Genomic DNA, 22043 nt, shown 5'->3' on the forward strand with positions numbered 1-22043 from the left:
AGGAATTGCCCATATTTTACCCCAGGCCGATACATATCGGCGATTTTGAGGACTCTTTATAGTAAACGATACTAGGCAATTCTGGAATGACTTGCCTTGCGTCTCGACACGCTGGATCTACGAAATCATAGATATTTACTCGATATTTATCGGCGATTGGGACCCCAATATCGTCACCAGAATGACTAACCTCGTGTCTCGGGCACGCGTGGTCTATGTAAAATCACCGATGTTTATCGGCGATTTCGGGACAAACGTTCGATATATATGTCGGAGATTTGCCACCTCACAGATCTTGCCAAGCCCGACTTCATCATTTCGGCTCTAACTTCGATACTATACTTGTTAAACTTTACAGATTTTGCCCCGCGGTCTAGCCAAGCCCGATTTCAGTAGTCCGACTTTAACTTAAATTATACGATACAAGACTTGTCTAAAAGGTGGGTAAATATCCAATATATATGGGGGTTTCACCATCTTACAAATCTGACCATATTTTTGTCAAGGGTCTATGATCAGACCAAACAATTCTAATTTCGTTACTGTGTTGTCCAGTAGCTGCAAATATCCGATATCATATAAAAGTCCAATGTTGAAGTGTCATCGAAATCCAGTTTACCTCGACACATGCAACTTGATCGATACGCTAAACTATTATTCTTTTATGATCACGACGAGATCTCCACCCTAACACATGTAAGGTCTTTCGCTCTGATGCAGTATCGTATCTTTGAATAATTTTGTCAGGTATTTAGCTTAGCAAAACATTCTGGTAAACTTCTGGACAATAGGAAAGGAACAGCACCGGGACATCTTTCAAGAGTTACTGGTACGTCGGGCATGGAAACTGTTGGTCTCCGGCCATTGGGTAAGCGTGAATTCCCCACGCTGTTTTCATGTGATAACCAGACGTTGCGTGCGTGTGGAGCAGTAGTTTGTAACGTCGAATGACACTTTACACGTAGTCATAATTACTAATAGTATTTTTTCAGATTTTCTAATGATTTCTGCGAATTGTGACAAGCAATCTCGTAGAGTATCACTGTAAATTGCCAATTATCTTTGAGGCCAAAAAAAAAGAAAAGGAATTGTGCTGTTCAGATAACATGGTTTTCAAAATAAGGTAGGTAGGTCGGCAGGATTTTTTTTTCTTTTTACAAAATATTTTTATTTGTAAATATGCATTTTACAGGGGTTCAGGGCGCTCAAACACTGGCCATAACATTTCTAGATAAAATGTACCATATAGGTATATAAAGGAAAAAACATAAGACATCCTCTTTCAAGCAAAAATCAAATGCCAAGTAACGAACGTGTGATTTTACGGATTTTTCTTTCTTTTCTTTTTAGTTCCTTGTTTACGTAGCTCTAAAAAAATTAGCGTCGACAGATAAAAAATAGAGTAGGTCGGGTTATCGGAACAGCACAATATTTTTTGTTTGACCTAAGAATACTTCGTATTTGCAAAAGCACAAGAAGTACTTGCTATGATTTCCTGATACAAACGAAATGTAGTATTCAACATTATATGTGACGCCGTCACAAAGATTTCTGTAAACCGTGTAAATAATTGTATCTAAGGGAATAAAGTAGTCCTCGCGTACAGAAGATAATGTTTCTTAGAGCTTGCACGAATTTCGCTTGTTTCACATATGTACTACACATGATCAAAACGAAAACAAAATACTATAGCAGGAGCCTGTACAATATGTACTTCCATTCCCACTTGCACTAGGTGCAAACCCCTTGTTAGGTACGGCAATAAGTCAGGAATGTTGAAGAAAATTTTATTCAAAGTAAGATCAGAAGTGAGAACATTAATGAGGAAAACTGTAAATCTTACTTACCAGTATGAATACGCTGCCATAGCGAAGCTTGTGGTGCGGACAAGTGAAAGTCAACTGATATTTTGAATTTACGTTCGAAAAGCCGTTATCCAATCACAAGCTTCCCCTTGTGGGTCATGACCATTGACCTCAGTCAGTGCGGGTCATGTATGATTATAGCGTTTCCTAGCTGACACTGCTCCGAAAACACAGATTTTTCATGGACTTAACAGAGAGATTTTGGATATTGGTGTGAGTATTCATGAAGTTGATGAACTTGAGCATCGATCGACCCCAATAAACAAGTTGTGTTTGAGATAAAAGAAGGCGAAACCGTCTGTTGAAATTAACTCGGTCTCCGTGCATGGCTTCCGCTGTTGCTCACCTTTTTGATTTTTATTGTATCATTGACGGCTAGCGGTTTGCCTGCATTGACTCTAGAGCCTGTGGTGATACGTACCGGCCGCCGCGTACTATGCCAATTATTCTATGCATAGTACGCGGCGGCCGGTACGTATCACTACACTCGCAACTGAAGAAGAACACGTAAGAGAACAGGCTACAACTGTAAGGACGGTGTCTTTTTCAATCCTTGAATAACCGGCGACGATTTTCGCGTTTTGCAACATGGGCCCAACAAACAACACAGATATTTTCACGCGTTTTCGGTGATACAACAGAGGTCGTGCTGACTTTTGTGGAAGTGATCGCACTTGACATTTTGTCAACAACGCCATGTGAGTTTTATGCACTTCTCGTTTGGGTCCTCCCAATGTGTAAAATTTAGTGATGTCATCTTATGAATAATATATGAGTAAAGAAACCGTCATCTCATGAATATAGCATCGCAGATCGTGCAAGAAAGCCAAGTCTGTGATTCCGGGTGAAACTCCGCCGTATAGCGTTCACTTCACTCATCGCGTTCACCCTACTCATCGCGTCCACTCACGCGCGCGTTTCACATGAAAGCAGAATACAAATCATTGCGTTCACTCCACTCAAACATTCACAAATCACAGATTTGAACAAAGTCTAACTGATATGAGACTGTGTGCAAAAGTTCTGAACCAAGTTTCAAATTTTCTGCAGCATTAACAAACTTATCATCCTAATTACAAAAATTCATCAAATATGCAAATTAGCAATTAATTGATACAATACTGATGTATGCTGTCAGAGCTCTGTGTGACAAACATCTTCACAAAGTTTCATCAAACTTGGTACAGTCACTCTAGAAACAGAGCTCTTTTTCAAATAGTCATTGTCAATGACATAGTCCCCACTTTTTAAATAAAATGTCCATCACACGGCCAGGGCTCGAAAGTAGCGGTAGTCCCACATCCACAGACTACCAACTTTTCCCTGGGGCTACCAAAATCCATGAAATGGTAGCCCATACGGACTACCAAAGACCGGGACATAAAATTCGGTCAGTACTTGGGGTGCAATGTCCAATATCTGAACTGACTTACTTGAATGACAGGCACTGGAAGTGGTGGTCAATGAAAACGCAATTCATTGCATTTTGATCATAATGTATCAATCTAGGGCAATATGCCTCCTCCCTACAGATAGCCAATGGTCTATTTTATCACTGGTACAATATATCTAGTCTCGACGTGCTGAGAAGGTCGTGGTCGTTTGTCATGACTACTATCAGGGTTCGCGCTAATGTTCGCCACAGTCGCAAATTGCGAATAAATGTCCGATGTGGCGAAAAAAAATTGCTACGCCTTCGCCACGCGTGGCGAAAGCTCGTGACCGGGTGCCGTGTTGGGATCATTGACCCTAGACGTCTTCGAAAGTCAGGTCAGTCCTGCGATCCCAGACTGACCATTTTCCCGAAGGACCAAGAATTTCGACATGCGGGTGTTCATTGTGATCGATCCAAAATATGTACTGGATTATTTATGTAGCCTATCATTCTAACAACTAGTCGTTTTTACAAATAAGTCTACGTAATTTTCTGCAATCCAAATTTTCCAGCATAAACGCTGAAAGCATCGTACGAAACATTTGACCACGTACATCGCGTCAGGATGCAAGCATGAAGGGTAATTTGAGTTCACGCCGGCCAGCATAGCAGCACAACGTATTCCAAACAGCGTGAACCATCGTTAATCACGCCGGTTCTGTCACTTTTAACGTATCAAAATAACCCTTAGATCGGTCAGATTATCAAAATATTCAGTCATTTAAATATCTAGCCTTTGAACAAAATAATTCGTTGCTCTGTCGTACATCAACCGATGATCGACGGCAGAGTTCCTGAGCGTGCAACTGATCGACTGAAGTGATGGCGTTGGACTTTGCCCAGAGCTAAAATGAGCATGCGCAAAAAAGTTTCAAGATCCCCAGTTTGTATATTCCGGTCCGTGTACGGTTCGGGTAGTTTCAAGACACCCAAACAATGCAAATACGTTATGAATGCACGGTACGATGCGGCTAGCGGGCAGCTACAGTTGCCAACTTCAAATAGTTTATTGATTGTTCTCAGCTGGGAAAGAAACTAGGTTTAAAATAGCTTCTAATTTATAAAAAAAAAGGAAATAAGAAAACCACCGAGAAGAGAACAAAGACAGACGAACCACGGTCTAGACCATGGTCGAACAAATTACAGCAAGGTTTTTGTCTGTGCATGGAAGTATAAAATGTGAGACTACAGATGAGTTGGTTGATCATAGATTTGTCGTATTGACGAACTGCTCTTTTGATTTTTCACTGAGTTTGCGAACTTAATTAATTTTCAAAACCAAAGCAATTTTTAATACCAATAGTTTTCTTTGATACTTTATGGACAATGCTTTGCATAGTCAGGCAATCACTGTAATTTTATCCAGGTCACTAGATAATGGTATATACAGCAGTTTTTAATTCATGTAAAAAATAAAAAGAGGAACAATTATGGCCAATGATTAGACTTTGATGATTTTTTTCATGACATGTTGTGCAAGTTTTGTTCAAAAAACTCTATTTGTTGTTTGTGTCATAATAAAAGTTAAAAATAAACATAAGTTTATATGTCCCTATCTATAAAGAGAGGGGTCAATTTATTCACCAGCATTCATGAAAAGTTAATACTAATTTTTGTTTAATACATATTTTTTAAGGACAGACAATTTTCACAAAGGACCTGGAGTTTTACTTTGCTCCTGGTCATTATTATCTGCAGCTATAAAATTGGCAGAAAATGTGCTCAGCGGTTTATCTGTCGAGGAATTAAAGTGTATGTACAACATCCCTGGCCAAACATGTGGATAATAAGTACAAACGTTATTGAAAATAGGGTTTGTGCAATTTATGTGAAATTGATTTGTTTGGTGTGGCTAATAAAAATTGCTTGTGGCTAAAAAAAATTTGATAATTTTAGCCACACTAACAGACTGTGGCTACCGTAAAGTTCCTAATTGAAGCCGCGGCTTGTATTAGAAACATTTTTGAGGGACCCCTGGGATCATGCGCTGAAGTCCAGGTGCGGCTTCAATTACGTACATTTCCTGTGTTTCGATTTTTTTCTCAATGCCAGTGTTCGCGCTAGCGCTCGCCACACTCGCAAAATGCGAATAAAACTCTCATTTTGCGAAAAATTTTTGAAAGTCATTAGCCACGCTTGCGAATTGAATTTTTCACCTCAAAATTGTTTGGACACATCGTCGGATCAATCACTCAACTACGATCGCCTGTGCACTATTACTTCCGGGTGCTGGAAGCGACGCAATACTCCGTTCACCAGAATAGGAATGTATATATTTTATTATAAGGGGTGAGCAAATTCACTACCCCGAACTCACGGGCAAGCAGTTTTTACCGCCGGGCAAGTAACTTTTGGTACCTCTTCTAGCCCGATCGGCTAGCGTATGAAATATAGGAGACAGCTGAGGAGAGAAGCAAAGTCGATCGGGAGCAAACGACATGTAGAAACGCATTGCCTGCAGCAGATTGAACACAGAGACGGACGTTTCCGAGCCTATGTAACTGACATGAAATTCCTCATCCAAATTCGATTTCAAAGAACGTATGCAATTCTGGGATGAAGAAGACGAATTTCTAGGAAATTGCAGCTTGAATTTAATCTTGGAAAAAAGACAAACAAACCATGATACGATTTGACGTCAAGCTCCGTAAAAATTCAACTGAGGTGGGTCTACAGTACATGCATGCACTGCACTGTGATTTGGCCGTAGCAGCACGCAAAAATACAGACCTTTCAAAGATAAAAATAAACAATATAGCAATGAAATTTGTTGTAGTCATGAGCGAAATGCCTAAAATAAAAGGATCATTTATTTGGATCGTGCTGTGACACATGAAATCTCTCTTGTCAAGAAAGAAAATAATCGTCCATCGCATCGCCACGTTGAGACAACCGGACTGGCATACAGGTATGGCGGATATGACATCAAAAAAGGACTCTTCTATTAGAGAATAGGGACCGAGGATTAAAAACACCACAAATAAGTTTGGTTTTACTCGCAGTTCCGTCACTTGAACTTCCATTCTCCATTACTTGGTTATCGTCTATTGCTTTCTTCCATCAGTAAGGTAATCTTATCAAACGTAATGGGTTTGTAAAAGTCCGTGATATTTGCTAACCCCTTTCAACAAATAGTGCAATCATCGTGACCGTCCATGCTTTTGAACACAACACATGTATGTGGGAGTCAACCACCATCGTCGCATCGGACACTGCGATCGCATGACATGCTATTTTGTGTAGATTTTGTTGTTGTTGCTGTTGTTGTAATTTCATTTATTTCCGCAATTATTACATGGGTACCAAGGAGCAGAATGCTTCCAATGCATAGGGTATTGTATTCACACAGAAATTCACGTGGAGCTCCCGAGGTTGTAGAAAGGCACAAAAGCATAGTATTGTTATCAGATCAGGTACTGCAATGTTATATCATGTGTAAACGGTCATGCTCTACGCTAAAAAAATGACTGATTCGTATCTTCAAAGACAAGGAGAAAAAGTCTGTGGTATTTTGCTATAGTTTTTGGTACACAAGTTTCGTAAATTCATGTAAAAAATCTTCATGTCAAACGCAATTTTTCCCTCACATTTTGCAGCTGAAGAGCAGGCAGTGAAACCTCAAGTCACAGGCAGACCAGTTGAAACTGGCTGTGCTAGCAATTTTTTTGTCTTCTTGCCCGGGGACAAGTGAGTTTATGACTAAAAAATGATTTGCTCATGAAGTGTGTTTAGAAAAGTTCCAGTGACATCTAACATTTATTTATTTATTTATTTATTTATCTATCTTTGAAACTGTTTAAAACGCAAAAACTGCAGAAAAAGCAGACCACAAACATTGTTTACTTTGAATAACAGAGTCACATCAGTTGCACATCTTTGTGTTTTTAGTAAAATATTTGCGTGGCTAATCAATTTTTGCTGTGGCTAATGTTTTTTTGCATCAGTTAGCCACACCAGCAGACCGTGGCTAATTTGAAAAAAATCCTAGCGCGAACACTGCAATGCTCACCAAGCATTGCAGGGGCAATCGCTATTGTTATGCAAATTAGTATCAATGAATTCTTCGTGAATAAATTACCCGCATAAAAAGCCCCTACCCAAGTGTAACTCCAATATAGAAACGTTAGGAGAGTGTATTTGGTCGTTAAACTTAGTAAAATTCCTTTTAGATAATAAGGAAACAATTAAAAGATGTTAAACAATGAGAAACTGGAGTTCCCTTGACAGCATCGTAAGGAAAATGACACTTTTTCCATTACTCTCCCGGCCAGTACTTTCTTGATTCTCTGACCCTGCTGACCCCCGTCCCCTAAATAGAATAGTCTCACTAAGGTCGGCCATGTTGACCAGCTGGCAGCATGCATGATCGATGTCTTTGTTTCAAGTTTAGGGGTTTTTGGACGCTGAAATTTCACAAAAATGTCACTTCTGTATTCAGAGATTGTACAATCAATTTCTTTGGACGTGTAAGTCGATTTTGAAAGCGATAGAAGATCAAATGGTTTTGAAAAAAATCGTGCATAAAATTTGCATACATTAAGCGTCCATGGCAGATGGGTCCCCTTGATTTACAGCTGTCTTGTGTTGCCGAACCGGTGGCTCATACTCGGATAGTGCAATAAAGGCAAGTGAATGACTTTGGTAACTTTACTGGCATGTTTTTGTGAACTGTTTTGTGGTCAAATTTTATTTTCTCATGATCAAAAACGGAACGTGTACAAGCTTATATGCACCCACCATGGTCATTCAGCAGCCACAGTACAGTATAGGCAGTTCATTATGTCAATATGATGCAGATGGTGGTGTTGTACGTCAGGCATCGGTACGGGTACGTGGGTATTGAATGAAAACTACGTATTTGAAACATGGTATCTCAATCTCTCAACTATTTTAACTTGTACACAAACACCGTTGCTTCAAAATTGTTGCATCAGGTAATTGACTATGGCGGTGTTTACCACACTGACAAAAACTTCGGCCGTGTTCAAACATACAAACAAACGTACCGATACATGGGGCATTGTTTGTACTTTTGTTACTATCAATGACAAAATGCACAATGGTAGTAGTGTTAAAAAGGAACTTTTTATTGGTATTTTTTCTGTAAGAAAGACACCTGTCAATCATTAGCACAAGTCAATGAGGCGACGTAAGCCAGCTGGTGTGAATTTCAGCATGCATTGTTTCATGATGGGCTCAGAGAAGGGGTGCGGCTTCTATAATGGTACAATTCAAAAACCCAAAATGGGCAAACAATGAGCCAAGACAATGTTTCAAAGTCAGGGTGCGGCTTCAATTAGAGGTGCGGCCTCAATTGGGAATTTTACGGTACAATGAAAAAATTCCTAGCGCCAACACTGACTATCAAAATTCTCATACAACTCTGAGAGTGAAACAAGTTGCCAATAGATCACCAAACTTTTGAGTATCACTGTTGTCCATTGTTGTTGTCCACTGTGGTCACCGCGTGCATCATTTCAGAACCTGCGCGTCATGGTATTTTTATTATGTTACATACTGATCAGTACAGCTATCCTTGATATCCCTGTTTGCATGTCTTAAAAATGCTAAACAGAAAACTGAAGTATTATGCAGCCAGTGATAAAAGACAATAACTGTTGCATCAATAGTGCCAAACCAGCATTGTTAAGGAAAAACAGGAAAAAAAGAAAAGCGCATTGCCGCATCACTTTAGATGAATGTCAAGGGAGCAGAAACATTTTTTTTTGGTGGGGGGGCCTTATACCTGTTTCCTTTTGGTACTAGGTGTGTAATTATTAACATCAAATGAGTAGACAGAATCTTGAAATATTGCTTTTTCTTGTCTGGTTAATGAAAAACAATATCCCTAAACTAAAATATGCATGGGCTACCAGCCATTGTCACTGGGCTACCAACTTCAGAAAATGGTAGTCCAAGTGGACTACCAGGGAAAAAATTTTCGAGCCCTGCACGGCCACATTGGATTGGATCACAAAACAATCAACGTGCATATGTATGACATAAGGAGTAATCCTTGTACCAAGTTTGAATGAAATCGCTCTGGGCATCACTGAGATATCTGCGTGAACGGATGGACGCACGGACTGATGCATGCACGAACGCACACACGGACATGACCAAACCTATAAGTTCCCCCAGATGGTGTCCGTGGGGACTAAAAACACTAACTTGAAAGGCCGGAAAAATAAATGCTGTTATTATGTAACAGCGCCCCTTCATCCAATCTGGGCACATTTCATCTCCATACAGCACTAAGCCTCATGGCTCATGACTTGTGCTACACATTGCACATTGTACTAAAAATCTCGTGTATATCTAACTTTGGTAGGGTCTATCTCTGAAATTTACCAATTTAGCTACCTTTGGGCATGACTGTATAACTGAACCGATTTAATATCTGTACTTTTCTGTTAACAATGCGAACAGTATTTACCTGGGATAAACTGATTGAGACAGTCGTGGAAAGACTCTACAGATGTACAGCCTCTGACACACTGATAAATTGGCAACATCATACCATCTTTACAGAGCTCGCCAGTCTTTAAGTACAGCTGGAAGTTAGGGGGATCCTGGATACAGTCAATGTGCTTTTTCTGTGTTTCCCATACATTCCATATACAACGCTTGTCGAGTAATGGTACACCCATGATGTCCAAACCCTGTTTACCATCAAAGGTCTGGAGCACGTGGTATATGCGAATGGTAATGTCTGCGACTCCCCTTGTCTTACGTCGACAATGGATGCTCAGCTCTTTCTTTGTAATCCGCTGCATGACATCTTGATCTGAAGGGTTGACACCTTTCTCTAAGACCATCTGTGCCCATGTGGCAGCCTTCAATCGATCTAAATCCTCAGAACTCCATTCAAAAATACATGATGACAGCTGTTGCATGAATGTGTCATACAGCTGGTGTGAATCGCTTGTACAAGCAGCAGCAAACGGGCGCATGAAGTGTGAGATGTCCAGTCTGATCTTTAGGTCAGGCCATCCAGGGAACATCATCTCGAGTCTCTTCCGAATATCACAGCAGTTCTTATCAACGTACAGAAGGTCTGGAGGTGGTTTATTGGCACGACTGTAACGTTGGACAATGCCATTGATCATTGGATGCAGACCACCTCCTCCTTTAGCTGCTGCTAACACACTGACGAGCACTTGCCCGTGTTCATTTCCTACACTGGTGGTGCTGACTGCTGTACCAGCAACATGACCTGAGAGTTTCCTTGCAATCTTGAACAAGAAAATGAAATAAGAGAGCTGTTAAAAACTGCAACATGAAAGTAAACATGTAAAAGATATTGTCCCTAAATCTGACTTAAATCAGAATACAGTTCGAAGCAGAACAAACACACCAAAAGGCTCACCTCAGGCTCACCTCAGGCTACCCATTGGAGACAAGTTGTATACAAAATTATTCACGAGCATGACAAAGGGCAGGAATTCACAAGTTATTGTTGTTGTTGTTGTTGTATTTTGTATTTTATTTCTTTAAGTGTCCTATGTGGACTTATTCACCATATAAATAAGTTACAATGAAGTGTTTTCTATTGCCACATGCAGCCTGCTGGGCTTATAAGATGCGTTAATAATTAATAATATATATCACATTAAAAACGAGTCATAGTTGATGACACAGTCCCCACATGCAGTTGTTTAACGAAACGATTTCACTTCTCATATGAAAATGTCAAAAAACGCGATATTTCGGTGTTGAACGGAAGTACACATATTTCATTACTTGTACAAAATACAACATGCTTGTTTTTTTAAGAATATCTCAGTCTGTTATTGATAGATTCACAGTCAACTGAGTTTCCAAACAAGTTGCCTTTGTAACTCCCAGAGCTTCATGTCACTCTATTTTATGATTTTAAAATACTCCAGATGAAGTCGTTATTTGACACAATTTTAAATGTCGCCGATGCATTTCCCAAACCCCAAAAAATAAAATAATTAAGTGAGCCATACAACAAATTTGGCCTTCATCTTGCCACTGCAGACTTGAAAACAAAGTCTGGCCATGGTCAGTGACCCTCGCCTGGCTCAGAAATTTACCACAAACACAGCTAGATAAATTGGAGGGTATAATTATCAACTGTATGGAGATTTGACCCTTCAACAAAGTGGGTCACAAGCTTTCCTTTGAAGTGAAGGTGCTTAGATTTACATGCAGAATAAAAGGCACCCTTAGTGTGACAAATTGTTGGCCAGTCTACAATGAAATTACAAGTCTAAAGGGTTAGGTTGAGTTTAATCTTGCTCAATGTAACTACGATGTGGCTGAGTCAGTTATCGTAGCGACATTTAAATATGAATGTTAATATAGAATTAACGGGCGACGCGCTGACCATTAAAGTTTATTTATGGGCAAGGGCGAGAGGAAAGCCAAAAATAAACAGGCGAGGCTTGCCGAGCCTGTTAATTTTGGCTTTCCCCTCGCCTGCGCCCATAAATAACATTAATGCTCAGCGCTAAGTCTGTTATTTCCATTATATTATCAACAAACCCCCAAAAAACATCAACATTTAAGAACATTTCCCATCGCCCGCACCCATAAATAACATTAATGCTCAGCGCTAAGTCTGTTATTTCCATTATATTATCAACAAACCCCAAAAAACATCAAAATTTAAGAACATTTTCAGTGAGTAGCGCGTACTGTAAAAATTTTGCAAATCTGGAGATTTTTTTGAAAAAAGTGTCTAAACTTGGCCCACAAGTGCTCCATTTTGTTTTGTGATTGATTATGATCTTTGTACGAGTAACAATTTACGGTTTAGCTGTTAAGTTACATTGTTCACGATATTATTCATATTCACAGGCACATAAACAAACCATTACTGTGTATTTGTGGTCAGTCACATGGTTCAGCTCGACCAATTAAAATGTGACGGACATCAGTGTTCGCGCTAGCGCTCGCCACACTCGCAAAATGCGAATAAAACTCTCACTTGGCAAAAATTTTTTGAAAGTCATTAGCCACGCTTGCGAATTGAATTTCTCGTCCCCCAAAAATTGTTTGGACACATCGTCGGATCAATCACTCAACTACGATCGCCTCCGCACTATTACTTCCGGGTGCTGGAAGCAACCCAAATACTCCGTCACCAGAATAGGAAGTCACAGGCTATCAGTTTTTACCGCCGGGCAAGTAATTTTTGGTACCTCTACTAGCCGGGAAAGTAATTTTTGTACCTCTTAGCCCGATGGGCTAGCATAATGTAGGAGACAGCTGAGGAGAGTAGCAAAGTTGATCAGGAGCAAACGACATGTAGAAATGCGTTGCCTGCAGCAAAAGGAACATAGAGATGGGCGTTTCCGAGCCTATGTAACTGACATAAATTTCCTCAGCCAAGTTTGATTTCGAAGAACGTATGCAATTCTGGGATGAAGAAGACAAATTTCTAAGAAATTACAGCTTGAATTTAATCTCAGAAAAAAGACAAAAAATCCATACGATTTGACGTCAAGCTCATCCGTAAACATGCAACTGATGTGGGTCTAGTACATGCATGCACTATGATTCAGCCATAGCAGCATGCAAACCACAGTCCTTTCAAAGATAAAAATAAACAATATAGCAATGAAATTTGTTGTAGTCATGAGTGAAATTCCTTAAATAAAACTATCATTCATTTGGATCATGCTGTGACAGATGAAATCTCTCTTGTCAAGAAAGAAAATAATCGTCCATTGCGACGTTGAGATAACCCGACTGGCATAGCAGCTATGGCGGATATGACATCAAAAAAGACTCTTCTATTTGGGCAGAGGGACCGAGGATTAAAAATACTGCAAATAAGTTTGGTTTTACTCGCAGTTCTGTCACTTGAACTTCCATTCTCCATTATTTTGTTATTCTCTACTGCTTTCTTTCATCAGTAAGGTAATCTTATCAAACGTAATGGCTTTTTAAACGTTCATGATATTTGCTCATCCCTTTCAACAAATAGTCCGCTCATCATGACCGTCCATGCCGTATAATTAAGCAATAACCCCCGCTGCAGGAGGGTATACACGAGATTTTGGTACAATGCGCGACATATAGCACGAGCCGATAGGCCAAACTTATTTGCAAAAGAAAAAGTAACAATTTTTCCGTAAATTTACATAAAAACAATAGTGCTTTTCTTTCGGGGGGGGGGGGGGGGGGGGGGGGGGGGGGGGGGGGGGCGTAGTAGGCTACACTAAAAATAGATTTTTCTCATTCACTGTCAGTCCGGTGTGCGCAACGTCGTAACATTCAGACAGAGGAGGTGGTGCAGCTAGTGGGGTTACAGGTTCTATTTTTGATGGATATTTTGGATGGATAATTTGTACCAGAAAACGTGCAGTTTTGAAATAATCCAGACATGGATTACAGCAACTGTTATGAACAGTTGCAATATGCGAGCAGAGTGTGTTGCCCGATTCAGTGAGAGCTGGACGCTGACACAGCGATTTTCGTCGCAGTCGTCAGGAATGATCGCATTGTTATTTTGAACTTCAAGTTCTTGGGTTTAACATCGTTAGAACAACCTGGTCTGTTACAGCCCAAAATTTAGGAAGGAATATCTGACGTACCGTTACTGTGAGGAAGTTTCAATTTATTTGTGTATGAACGAATAGTAGCTTCGTTTTAAAGAGCAGTATGTCGCGTCTCAACTCCTGCTGAATCGATCAAGCAAACTACACAGTGCGCTGTTATAATAAATGTGTTGCTTCAGAGATTTCTTTCATCATAGACTGCTTACTTTCACCAAGAGGTGAGTTACAGAACCATACTTTATCTCTGTATCGAAATTCGAACTCGGTCTTTGAAACAAAGCGGACTGTTTCGGATTAAGTTCAGAGCCACATCGTTCAAATGCACTGACCGGGCAATTATCAAAAATGCTGCTTTAGGGGCCCGTTTTACAACCGCTATCAGTGCTAAAACAATATTTTAGCATCGGTGGAATGAGCTCTCATCCAATCAGAATGGCGCATGGTAGTATGATATAATATAATACAACACATGCATGTACTAGGAGTCAACCACCATTGCATCGGACATTGCGATCGCATGACATGCTATTTTTTGTGAGTTTTGTTGTTGTTGCCATTGTTGTATTTCATTTATTTCCGCAAATATTACAAGGGTATCAAAGAATGCTTCCAAGGCATAGGGTTATTGTGTTCATAGAGATATTCACATGGAGCTTCCGAGGTTGTAGGCAAGCACAAAAGTATAGTATAGTCATATCATGTATAAAATAGGCCTAACTGATTCGTATCTTCAAAGACAAGGAGAAAAAAGTCTGTGGCATTTTGCTATAGTTTTTGGTACACAAGTTTCGTAAATTTAGGAAAAAATCTTCATGTCAGACTCAATTTTTCCCTCACATTTTGCAGCTGGAGAGCAGGCAGCGAAACCACAAGTCACAGGCAGGCCAGTTGAAACAGGCTGGGCAATTTTTTTGTCTTCTAGCCCATGAGTTTGTGACTCAAAAATGATTTGCTCATGAAGTGTGTTTAGAAATGTTCCCGTGACGTCCAACATTGTTTACTTTGAATAACAGAGTTACATCAGTTGCACATCTTTGTGTTTTGAGTTAAAAATTTTTGCGTGGCTAATCAATTTTTGCTGTGGCAGTGTTCTGCCAAGGTTTTGCATCAGTAGGGTCTGAGGGCCCATGGAAGCTCAAAAAGTGGGTCGCTGTTGAAAAAAGGGGGTCATTCTCAAGACAATTATACACTTTATTACGTGCCATACCCATGTTGTTGTTTCGAAGTTCGAACTCGCAGATTCCATGAGTGCTGCGGTTTTATGGTCCTACCTACAGTCTACATGGCGAGTAAGTGTACTAGTTCGGAAATTCATGTTGTCTCAGGTCATCAAATTTGTTTATTATTATGCTTTATACATACTTTGCAAGTCATCGTAGTGGAGCCAGCTTAAATCACGTAACCATTTTTCATGAAGACGTCGAACATGCCTCAATGAAGGCTGAGTTTCCGATGCATGGCTGCTCAATGTTTTGAGACTGCTCTGTTTCTGACTAATGCGTTTCCGATGTGGATTGCAGCATCGTGCATTGGTTTTCAGTTTCCGATGATGTAAACGGCTGAGACACAATGTCATGTTCGATCGAAATGTCTTCACTCTTCCGGTTGTTGGATTTGCCTTTTTAGGGGCTGAATTGGTCCAAAGAAACTAAGAATTGTTCTGCCTCGGCGTTTTGATTTATTCATGGAAGCCATTTTCCTTTCCAGAGAGTACTGTGAGGCATTGAATTTAACAGAGACGCTGACTGGCTGACTCGAATCTAGCCAATGAAAACCTAGTTCAGGATTATGCAAATAAAAAATCACTGAAGGTTGCTATGGAAGCAACACGTCACATGTTCTCACGAGCGCTCGAGTAGCATGCACACATGAGCAGCGTGGAATGTCTACTTCCGCGTTTGGCCTTTCGCGTATAGCACGTAAATAAGTGTATTTTTTTACCGAAAGTTTAGTGGGACTGACGGCGCGCTGCGCCTTGCGGACCCGATGATTGATTTTTTGGGGGTCTTCAATTTTAAATTATTTTTGCGGCAATGGCGCAAGGCCGCGGCCTCGGCAGAACACTGCTGTGGCTAATTTTTTTTGCATGAATTAGCCACATCAGCAGACCGTGGCTAATTTGAAAAAATTCCTAGCGCGAACACTGGACATGGCATGGTAATATAATGGTTATTTCTGGTGGGAGATAATAAGCTGTTGAGAGCATGCCTGTGTGGTCTGAGACGAGCCTTGGGCGTGCCTGAGGCGAGTTGGGACAGTGTGTTAGTTTCACTTTGAAACACTTGCAGGGGGCTCATTTTGAAGCTTATGGTGTAAATGAAGTTTTCAACAGCTTAGTTTTGTGACAATCAGAAATGTTATTTTCCTCATAGAGATAACACAGGGGTGGCGGACATTTTGAATTTCAAATATCTGTAAATATTGTGTAATTTGTTTCTCTAATACAATAATTTGCACAGTAACCCCGACATTTATTTTTGATTTTGAAATAGAATGCTTGAAAGTTTGCTTGAGGAAAGTTTGAGCAAAAGTTTAATTCTTTCACTTTATTTTCAAAGCGCTAACTACCCAGGGAAGACAATCTGATTGGTTTCTTAAAAGTATGAAATTTGAATAGTCCCCTTTATGGCAGCTGGTCACATATTGGGATGACATGAATGCTATTTGATTTTTCTCCATATTCGACCTTTGAAAATGACAAGACAACAACTAACAACTGGATGTCTGTATTGATTTCAAGTCATTTACAAATGAACACGAATTTCCTACCAGCAATTTGTTTAACAATACATACCTTCTTGGTAGAGTGTAACTTAAGGACTCTTCCAAAAACTGACGTCACTGAAGCTTTTATCTCATCCAGTCTCTGTATTACATCATTACAATAGATGAGCTCAAACCAATGGTGAGTGGGGATGGGTGCCATGATAGGAGGATCCTCAAAAGTCGGCTTAGTTGTGAGTCCATTCACGTGTGAATCAACAAAACCTTGACAGTCTGCCAAATATCGAACAGTTTTCTTCTGCCAGGCATCACTATGTAGCTCTTGGATCTTACGTTGCACTTGAGACACACTATTTCCCGTTCCACTCTGACGTAACAGTCTAACAACATGATTGTTGCAAGCATTTCTGGTTGACAGAAATACAGGAAATTGCAAACGGTGTCCCACGTCAAGCTGTTTGATTACAGCATCACTCCAGCTGATAACTTTATTTGTGCATGATTGACACTCCAGGTGCTCTGCTGCAAGGTTGTAGAAACCATCAACATCAAGAACCTGGCGCACATACGGGTAAATACCAAGAGATGTCAGCTCGCACTGACAGGTAGGCTGGGGACAGAGAAGGCGAGCTTGCAACAACTGTCTTGGCATCCACAGTAGAAGTCTCTGAGCATAATACTCGTCAGGTCGTGGCAGCTGACTGCGTTTCACACTTGGATGTGGAGGATACCACCAGAGCTGGTCAATCCTTGACCAGTCTGGTTCCACCTGTCCATTGTTTGAAGTTTGGAAAAGGGCTTTGGAAATCCACAGATGGTCAGCTTTTGGCAGAGTTTGTTTCCATCCATCAGGCAAGACAATGTCTGAAATACAAAGTTAACTGTAAGTACAAAACAAACTACATAATGATGTCATTTATTTACCAGTGCAAATCCTAATGCAATGCCAGTGTACCGACAAAAAATAAAGCAGAAATCAAGGTGTATGCAGAACAATGACAACAGGTAAATCATTGAAAATTACATTGAACTGGCAGCAATTGTGATCCTATCACAAGAAATATTTGATTGAAAGAAATATGCCCTTCAGTAAAGCTCGAAAACATTTCGCCAATGAATTGTTCATATACTTACAGCTGAGCAACAGTCAGGTGATGGCTTGTCTCATGTAGCATCACCTGATTGCACGTTTTGATTATATTAATTCTTTCATTGTTACTTTATCTTTCAAAAGAGTATAGAGATTATCAGAAATAGGCTTTGTTTAAACTTGATTTCATCTGATGTTGCTGGCGTCATTGTCACCACTACGATCAGAACAAGGAGACGTTTTCTAATCCAATGCTGGTTATTTTTGCAAATGGAATATTTGCAGACAGCAACATGCGTAGTAAAGAGAATGAGGATACACAGGGATCACTTTGGGGCGCGATGACGCGATATTTACGCTCAAAAATCAGAAAAATCGCATTTGGAAAAATCAATTGGGCAAAAAAGTCGCGCTGATAATGCAAATGGCGCATACGTGATACATATTCGTGATCTAAATTCATCGGTTATATTTGGCAGGTTTTCAGTATAGAACCACTCATTGTGTCGGTAAGAGAGCGCTATAATTACACTAGTTCTGTACCAAGAACCTGTTGCAGAGTTACCCGTTTCAAACAGCGTTTGTGATTGGTTGCCAAAAGGAAGTTTTGCGTTCATTGACAAATCATTGCAGTCCATACAGCAAGTGTTCATTGCTGATGTTTAGCGTGTTGTCATCGCTCAAAATGGCCCTTTCGAAGGAATTCGTGTCCAGTACGAGTGGTAGTGCGAAGAAAAAACGTAAATGCTCTATTGAACTTCCGTTACTCCCGCACTAGAAAGTATGGATTCGATCGCATCCGCTAGTGAGGACGAAGAATCGACAAGTATTGGTGATGGTTGCAAGACCAGCCTGTTAGCCCTGCGTACAGGTCTGTGTGTTCCCGGCGTTATACGGCGTATAAAACGCTGGGAACACACAGACCTGTATGCAGGGCTAGCTAGCTGTGTACTGTAGGGGTCTTGGTTAGACTGCCATGACAAGGACGTACTGGGGTGAAATGTTCTGTTCCCTCTGTCGAGATATGTAATAAAGGGAAAGCGGCTCCACAGATCGCCTATACTATTTTTTCGTTCTCTGTGTTCATGTTTAATTTTGTGTGTTTGGCTATTGGTGTAAATATAAGCCATGGCGAGGAGTAGCCGTAATCTGGCTGTCGAATGACAGCTTGATCCTTTGACACTACGTTTCAAAACCAGAGTGTGGTCTCTTCCTCAGTCGCTTTTTGATACTTGCTCTCCTTGGATTTTTGTTTCACTGTTTGTGGTTTAAAACTTGTCAGTGTTTTGTCATCCAGTCAGGAGGCTAGAATACTTATATTTGGATCAGTTTGTTGTGTTTCATTTGTTTGTAGAATTTGCTGTTAAATTCAAATGTGTTGTTTTTCAGAATAATCTACAACGTGTTGAGCGGTCTCAGTCAGAAAAATGTAACAACTTAGCCGGCTATTGAACCACTCTTTTTTGGGAGTGGAGATTTAGCCGAGCGGTTCTGTCTATGGCCTCTCTGCTAGGCGACTGATGCCGTATGTTGTGGGTTCGAATCCGATTGAAAACTAGCCGTATTTTCTACCCCGGGTTGGTAACACTGCTGGTGGACAGAAATGTCCCCGAGGTTATCGTTCGCCCAGTTAAAGCGATGAAATTTGTTTCTTCGCTTCGATAAAGTGTGTGTATGTGCAATGTATGATAGTGAGCATGCGTGCGTGAGTGCTTCACGAACTTTACAACGTGTTGAGCGGTCTCAGTCAGAAAAATGTAACAACTTAGCCGGCTATTGAACCACTCTTTTTTGGGAGTGGAGATTTAGCCGAGCGGTTCTGTCTGTGGCCTCTAAGCTTGGCGACTGATGCCGTATGTTGTGGGTTCGAATCCGATTGAAAACTAGCCGTATTTTCAGAATAATGTTTAGCATAACTAACATTTATTCTGTTGGTGGCTTAAATATTTGTTTGTCCATTGTTTGTTTGCGTTTTGCTGTTTAAAGCTTTGCCGACTCCCCGCATGGTCTCATCATGGAGGTAGTAGAGAAGGAGTCACAACTAGGCGGAGATCAAAGGGACCATGTGTTTTGCCACTGTTGGCACCAGCGGGACTTGCAAACGCGTTTTCTCGGATTTAAGAAACAAGATTAAGTTCGTTCGGGGTCGTTCGGGTGTTTCGGCCGTCCCTTGGCAGTTGACAGATCTTCAAACATGGCGTCACGTGTCCAAGCATCGCGACGGGAAGTTTGAGTCGTTCCACTGATTTTGATGTACACGATGTTAAAGAGGTCGAGGAACAGATAATTGAGGAAGGGAGCTTTTGTATCTGCAAAGGCGCGGAGACTGAGTTGATGATAGCTCGCGATCACAAAAAAATGCCATACATTGTAGAGCAGCATTGTTAACACGCCAACTTTTTCCAAATCCAGTTCTTGGTTCTTGCCGTGTTTTATCACGTTGTACTGGCATTAATGATAAGGTTAAATAAGAAAGCATAGCTTGTAACTGCTACGTCCATGACTTTAATGAATGGTCGCGATATAAAAACAACACGTACGATGCATTGAAACACAGCATCGCAGCGTCGCCTATGGCGTTGCTGGCGTTGCGTCATAAACACCCAGGAAACCGGGAAACGCTACAAGTTTAACCCACGCTCACGGCAGTGCTGCAGTCCGCTGCACCATACTGTGTACATGATTGAAAAGTTCGTGATCAGAACTTTCATTCTAACATGGAAAGGTTCCTGCAATCGAATGTAAAGTATATAAAAAACGACGTTAAAATTACCAAGATTTTGAGAATGAAAAACTTAAATTCCTTGTAACTTCACTTTTCGTGGACGGAACGTGTAGGTTCTTATACTATCATGACGCACTTGACCCAAGCTACGCAAATACAGTCTTTGCGCATGTGTTATGACACTGTGGAAAAACTGAGTCGCATTAGCAAACCCAGGTTAATTTCACTCGATTCGGTTGCGAAGGTACCGTCAGCAACGCAGATGGGGGGAAAGGGGTGTTAAACAATGGACATAAAGGGATTAAACCAATGGTGCACAATAGTAATAAACATAATTATCTCATTTGTGACTCCTTCTCTATTACCTCCATGGTCTCATCTTGTTGTATGCTTGTGTACATAAATACTGCATATAAACTAATGTACTGGCTAAGATAGCATTGTTTGGAACATTAAAAACTCATTACCATAACAATTACAACTATTGTTATGCAAATTAACCAATATACAGAGACTTTGAAATTCTCCCACTGTTTTTTTTCACGTGGGATTTTATCTCATGCAGTTCTTGAGCCAGGGTAATCCCTGGGTACATGTAGTTCAGAAATGCAAGTGATTGCCCCCATTTGGACATGATGTGTCTGACTAAAATTTTTGAATCTTGCGCGCTGTTGTTTAAAGTAAAATTTTCAAATACTAATGTAGATCTATAACGCGATGCATCATCCGAAAAGGGCATTGGTACAGGGTTCTCAAAAATTTTTTAAGTAGGCGGAAAATTCAGAAAAGTGGGCGGTTAGCTTCTGTGTGCAATAAGGGTTCCCTGGACCGGGGGGGGGGGTGTTTAAGTATTTTTTTTTTAAATTAAAGACATTTCTGAGTATTTTCATGCATTCTTATGGAGTGTATAAAAGGTTATTCCAACATACACAGGGGGAGGGTTTCAGGGATGTTGGCAAGAAATTTTGAAGACATTTTAGAGTAATTTTATGCATTCTTGTACAGTATTAAAGACCATTTCAGCACACAGAATAATCATTATCATTGTCAATTACAACATGTTTTCAAGGGATAAAGTTTTTAAAAAACATCAGAAAAATTAATTTGATATCACTCGGGCCTGTCAACTGCATTCAGTTGACAAGAATAATAGCAAAATTTCACCAGATTGTTGTGTAGAATTATGTTCAGCTCATGAGTTGAACAAACATTTTGAAATACATCATAGAATAGGGGTTTTCACAACCCATAAAACGATCCACTAGAATCCTGACTAGCCTGGCTGTACAAAGTTTTTTACTGATTTAAATAAACTTGATTGAAGATACAGTAAAGTCAAACAGTTTATTCAATTCAATGATATATAGGAACACAATTTTCAGTGATTTTAATTCACTGTACTGTACTAATTTCACAATAAAACGAATCCGCGAGCTGATTATGGATTTTTTGGTGATGATGAATATAATTGAAAAAGAGAGCTAAATTTCAGTGTTCATGTTTAATAAAACCTCTAACGACACCGAACGCCAGCATGTACTACACCTTGTGTGTACAAAGCACCGGCAGTCAATTGTAACACAGTACACACAACGCGATATCGGTCGACCTGAAATTTGACACTGTGATCGACGTAGCGTTTCAAAAGTACGAAAAGTGAGACCAAGTAATT

At 40.3% G+C, this 22043-nt stretch overlaps 2 protein-coding genes across 4 annotated transcripts in view; both read right to left on the reverse strand.

Moving 5' to 3' along the window:
• LOC139119361 (uncharacterized) overlaps nt 1-22043 on the reverse strand; it is a 147707-nt gene that overhangs the window by 113529 nt on the left and 12135 nt on the right. The gene's annotated exons all lie outside the window — the stretch shown is intronic.
• Nucleotides 1-22043, reverse strand: part of LOC139119358 (uncharacterized) — a 57161-nt gene that overhangs the window by 26197 nt on the left and 8921 nt on the right. For all 3 annotated transcript variants that reach the window (XM_070683139.1, XM_070683138.1, XM_070683140.1), the window contains exons 6-7: nt 16627-17420; nt 9737-10535 (exon numbers count right to left, since the gene is read on the reverse strand). In XM_070683139.1, the coding sequence (XP_070539240.1) occupies nt 9737-10535; nt 16627-17420 (1593 nt within the window). The remainder of the gene's footprint in view (nt 1-9736; nt 10536-16626; nt 17421-22043) is intronic.

This window comes from Ptychodera flava, chromosome 19 (assembly GCF_041260155.1).
Source record: "Ptychodera flava strain L36383 chromosome 19, AS_Pfla_20210202, whole genome shotgun sequence".
Taxonomy (NCBI): Eukaryota; Metazoa; Hemichordata; class Enteropneusta; family Ptychoderidae; genus Ptychodera; species Ptychodera flava.